General features: G+C 38.0%; 1 protein-coding gene across 3 annotated transcripts in view; it reads left to right on the plus strand.

Moving 5' to 3' along the window:
* LOC143298904 (uncharacterized) overlaps positions 1-5,000 on the plus strand; it is a 29,822-nt gene that overhangs the window by 10,092 nt on the left and 14,730 nt on the right. For 2 of the 3 annotated variants that reach the window (XM_076611932.1, XM_076611931.1), the window contains exons 5-6: positions 921-1,085; positions 2,152-2,352. In XM_076611932.1, coding sequence (XP_076468047.1) covers positions 921-1,085; positions 2,152-2,352 — 366 coding nt within the window. The remainder of the gene's footprint in view (positions 1-920; positions 1,086-2,151; positions 2,353-5,000) is intronic. The other variant, XM_076611933.1, reaches the window with a different exon arrangement.

The raw sequence follows: 5,000 nt of genomic DNA on the forward strand, positions 1-5,000 counted from the left end.
TTTTCTTTTTCTTTTCTGCTTCGCGCCCCTCCTTCATTCTATTTGTGGACTATATTTGTATCGTGTTACATGACCTTATCAGCGTATTTTTTCTTTGCTTAATTTGATGTCAACAGATTTCTCTTTCTTTTTGCTTTCCTTTTCTTTTTAAAAATAAAAACTGCAATACATGCATTTCTTGGGTCCCTTTTTGAAAGTACAAACACTAATGATATATACATATACATAGGTATGCATACCTACTTACCTACCTACCTACCTACACACACACACACACACACACACACACACACACACACACACGCACGCACACACACACACACACACACACACACACACACACACACACACACACACATATATATATATATATATATATATATATATATATATATATATATATATATATATATATATATCGATTTTTTAAAGACATTTTTTCAAAGTATAAGGTGCACGTGTGCCTGAAGCAGCCATTCGTATTTTAAATGAAAGAACGGTGGTTGACTATGATTATGCAGTCTATACAATTCAAACATGATACCAACTTTTATTATCTAGTCTTTATTCTTTTTTTTTCTTCTTTAGTTTGTGATATCAGGAAGTGGTCCTTCACTTTTATTGTTGTCAAATCTGTATCAGTTCGTTTCACTGTGTGATTTTATGGAGTGGTTCTTAACTTTTGTGTGTGTGGAGTATTTAGTAGCATCGCTGTACTGTGTGATATCATGGAGCGGTCCGTAAATTTTTGTGATGCCTGCATGTACATCGCTCTACTGTGTAATCTTATGGAGTGTTCCCAAACATTTTGTGAAGTCTATATCGACATGGCTGTGTTTCGCGATTTTATGAAGTGACCACACGATTTTATCATGAAGGTGTTACTTACACTGCTCTAATTTGTTTCCTGCCTGCATAAGGAACGACAGTGAGCGAGGTGAGCGAACCGGAAACGACCTGCACAGTTCAGCAACACGCCACGAAAGGGGGAGACGCTTGGCTGCGATTCACTCTCTCAGAGGACCCACGGGAATTCAAGAATTTTGTGTACGTCAACAAGATATCCAAAGAACACGAGGAAGGAGGTAAACCTTCCACATCAGTGCCTACTGATCGGTTACAACTGCTGAAAAATGGGAGGGAGAGAGAGAGAGAGAGAGAGAGAGGGGGGGGGGGGGGAGGGTGTATGCTAACCCATATTTTTGCGCATTCTGCCTCTGTCCCTCTCCTGTCTCTCTGTGTCTCTCTCCTCTCTCTGTCTCTCTCCTCTCTCTGTCTCTCTCTGTCTCTCCGTCTCTCTGTATCTCTCTGTCTCTCTCCTCTCTCTGTCTCTCTCCTCTCTCTGTCTCTCTCTGTCTCTCTGTCTCTCCGTCTCTCTGTATCTGTCTCTGTATTTCTCTCACTCATTCAGCTCGCTCGTTCTTGCTGAAACACTGACATTGAAATACGTGTATAAAACACACATACAGAACATTCAGGTTCCAAACGCATTCATAATTGCGTAAGCTATACCTATTATTTTTTTTAAAAGAATGGTAACCACTCGGTTCCCCAAATTATACATTTTATACTATCTAAACCACTAGATAATTATTTCAAGAAACAAATTTAATCTTAAGTAATTTCGATGTCTTCAGTCCGTTTCTCCCAAACCAATCTGGATTTAGGCCATATCACTCATGTCAAACAACACCAAACAACCCAGTCGACCAATGGCTTGATAATAGTAACAATAATGATATTATGGGTGATTTTTGATATATTTTGTATCTGATGTTATTGATCACACACGCACACACAAACACACACACACACACACACACACACACACACACACACACACACACACACACACACACACACACACACACACATACACACACACACTCTCTCTCTTCACTTGATCTCATTTTATTCTTCCTTCCTTATTTTTTCTCCCTGTCCACATGCATGCACTATTCTAAAAGTGTTCATTAATTCTTTTCCTTGTGATCCTTTATTTATATATATGCAATATCTTTTTTTTTTTTTCCTTTAGGAAGCTGGATGAAAAACAAATCATGTTCATTCTATTATCCACATAAATTAAATTGTTCATTCATTCATTCTCTTTCTGTCTCCCTTTCTGTCTCTGTTTCTCTCTCTGTGCAGATCGTGTTTTGTCATGTACTTGGAACGACACAGCGGGAAACCATGACATCACTGTCAAGCCAGGGTATGACTTTGGGGGAATTCACGGCAAAACCCTGACACTCTTTGTTCGCAATGCTACCCCCGGAATCTACCAGGCGTTGGATAATCCGACAGATTCCAAAGCGGCCAAAAGACAGAACTGCACCTTGAAAGTGACGCGTGAGTGTTGCTTTGTTGTTAGGTGATAATCATCATCACCATCATCATCATCTATTTCTTCTTCGTTTTGTTATTGGTTCATCATCATCATCATCATCATCATCATCATCATCATCACCATCTTTGTCTTCATTATCATGTTCTTCTTCTTCTATTTGTTCTTGTTCTTGTTCTTCTTGTTTTGTTTTTTTTGTTTTTGTTTTTTTTCCTTCGTTCTTAAATTTGTGGAAAGTCATTGTGGCGCTTCAAAGAGGAACCGTTCAACAGTTTTCCACGGGTTTGTTGGTTCTGAGTCAAAATTAATATTCCTGTGCATTTCTGCATTTCTTTTTTATTTATTTTTTTTTATTTATTTTTTTACTGTTGTTTCACTGTTGTGTTTTCATCGTTTGGAATCAATATTTGTTTTATCTAATCTTTAAAAAAAAAATCCATTGTTCATCGTTTTGTCTCAAAATATTTCTTTTCTCAATTTCTGTTAAGAGTAAAGTAAGATTATTTAACAAGAAATACATTCAATTCAATTCAATTCGAAATACTTTATTGTCTGCTTCAACCCAAACAGAAATTTCTCTTTAGGTTCACTTAAAATAAAATACCCGTCAGCAAAAATCAAAGAGAAAAAAACAAACAACAGACACACACTTCACTGATTACCATGCACACATCAATTATTATGTAAAAAGAAAAACATGTGGGTAAGATACTATTACATTATGATTTAGAGTGTAACAACTGTGTGTGTGTTGTGTGTGTCCGTGCGTGTGCATGCATCGTTATGTGCGTGTGCACGCGGCGCGCGCGCGTGTGTGTGTGTGCCTGCGTGTATGTACGTTTCAATCATTATAAAAAGGAAGATATTCAGTGAGATCATTATAACATTTAAAAAGATAAATTCTCATCGACAAATAAAACCGAAAAACGAATGAGCAACTGGCACACCCTTCCTTGATCACAATGTACATTTGAACTAACATGTAAAAAGAAAACATTCAGGTAAGAAAACAAAAATTACATTTTAAAATAAAGTGAAAATTTTCATTGATATAAAAGGAAAATATTCAGTAAGATAATTATAACATTCAAGAACATGAAATCACAGTTAAAAGGTCAAAACCGCCACCAAGACTAACAGCATGTAAAAGCCCTTTCACGCCCCTCTGCGGCAAAACAATAACACTGAGCATGCGCGCGCACGCACGCACGCACACACACACACACACACACACACACACACACACACACACACACACACACACACACACACACACACACGCACACACACACACACACACACACACACACGCACACACGCACGCACGCACGCACGCACGCACGCACGCACCCACACACTTCTCCTCTCACCCCCTCCCCTCACTTCTTTCTTTATACGCATGCATGCATACATATTAGGAAGAAAGACAACTGTCATCATAACAATAAACAAATCACAGGCAATGGAATAAAAACATTATTTGAGCGAATTATTTATCACAGCAACAGCAGAGGGGGCAAATGATTTTTTGTACACATTCTTCTTTGCAAGAGGGATTTTACATCGTCTGCCAGAAGGGAGTTTCTGAAAGACAGAGTTAAGTGGATGAGTGGAATCATGAAAAATTTGGAGTGCTTTTCTGCTAAGAGTGGATTGGCATAGGGTGTTCAGTTGTTGCTGGGGTTTGGTTATGATTTTGCTGGCCAGGTTTACAACTCGTCCTAATTTTGTCTTTAACTTCACAGTCAGATTACGTAAACCAGGCCACAATACTGAAAGCCTTGACACTTTCTATCAGACTTCTGTACACCAGATCAAGTATGTGTGGACTAACAATAAAACGTCTTAATTTTCGCAGTAAAAAGAGTCTCTGGTGCACTTTCTTGGCAGTGGCATCAACATGTTCACGGATTGTAAGACTGTGATCAACTATAGTCCCTAGATATAGTCCACTGTTTCCACTTGTTTCTGATCTATTATGACTGGATTTGTGTGTGTGTGTGTGTGTGTGTGTGTGTGTGTGTGTGTGTGTGTGTGTGTGTGTGTGTGTGTGTCCCTTTCACTGCCTAAAATAAGTTCTTTTGTTTTCCACACGTTCAGTTTGAGAAAGTTATCCTTTAAGAAAGAGTTTATGACATTAATTACTATTAAAAAAACAAAAAAACAACAACAAAAACAAAAAAAAACAACAAAACAACAACAACAACAAAAACAATAACAAAAACAACAACAACAACAAAAAACACAAAAAAACCGTGAAATTGAAAACTTGTCTTTTAAAAGACCTACTAAAGCCATGTCGTCAGCATATTTTACAAGATTAAGAAAAAGGTCTGAGCACTGACCTGATGTCATTAATGTAGAGGGAAAAAAGCAAAGGGGATAAAACACAGCCCTGCAGAACTCCATTATTCACAGTAATATTTTCAGACAATATGGGTCAGCCAGAACTGACATTCAGAGAAACACGCTGTGGCCGATCACATGAAAATTGTCAGTCGTGTCCATGAAATAGGGTCAGCTGTTATATCTTGGTCTATAAGTTTCCTCACAAAACATATCTAACCAATCGCTCTGCTTGCTTCGAAAACTGCTACACACACACACACACACACACACACACACACACACACACACACACACATATATATAT

This window comes from Babylonia areolata, chromosome 24 (assembly GCF_041734735.1).
Source record: "Babylonia areolata isolate BAREFJ2019XMU chromosome 24, ASM4173473v1, whole genome shotgun sequence".
Classification (NCBI taxonomy): domain Eukaryota; kingdom Metazoa; phylum Mollusca; class Gastropoda; order Neogastropoda; family Buccinidae; genus Babylonia; species Babylonia areolata.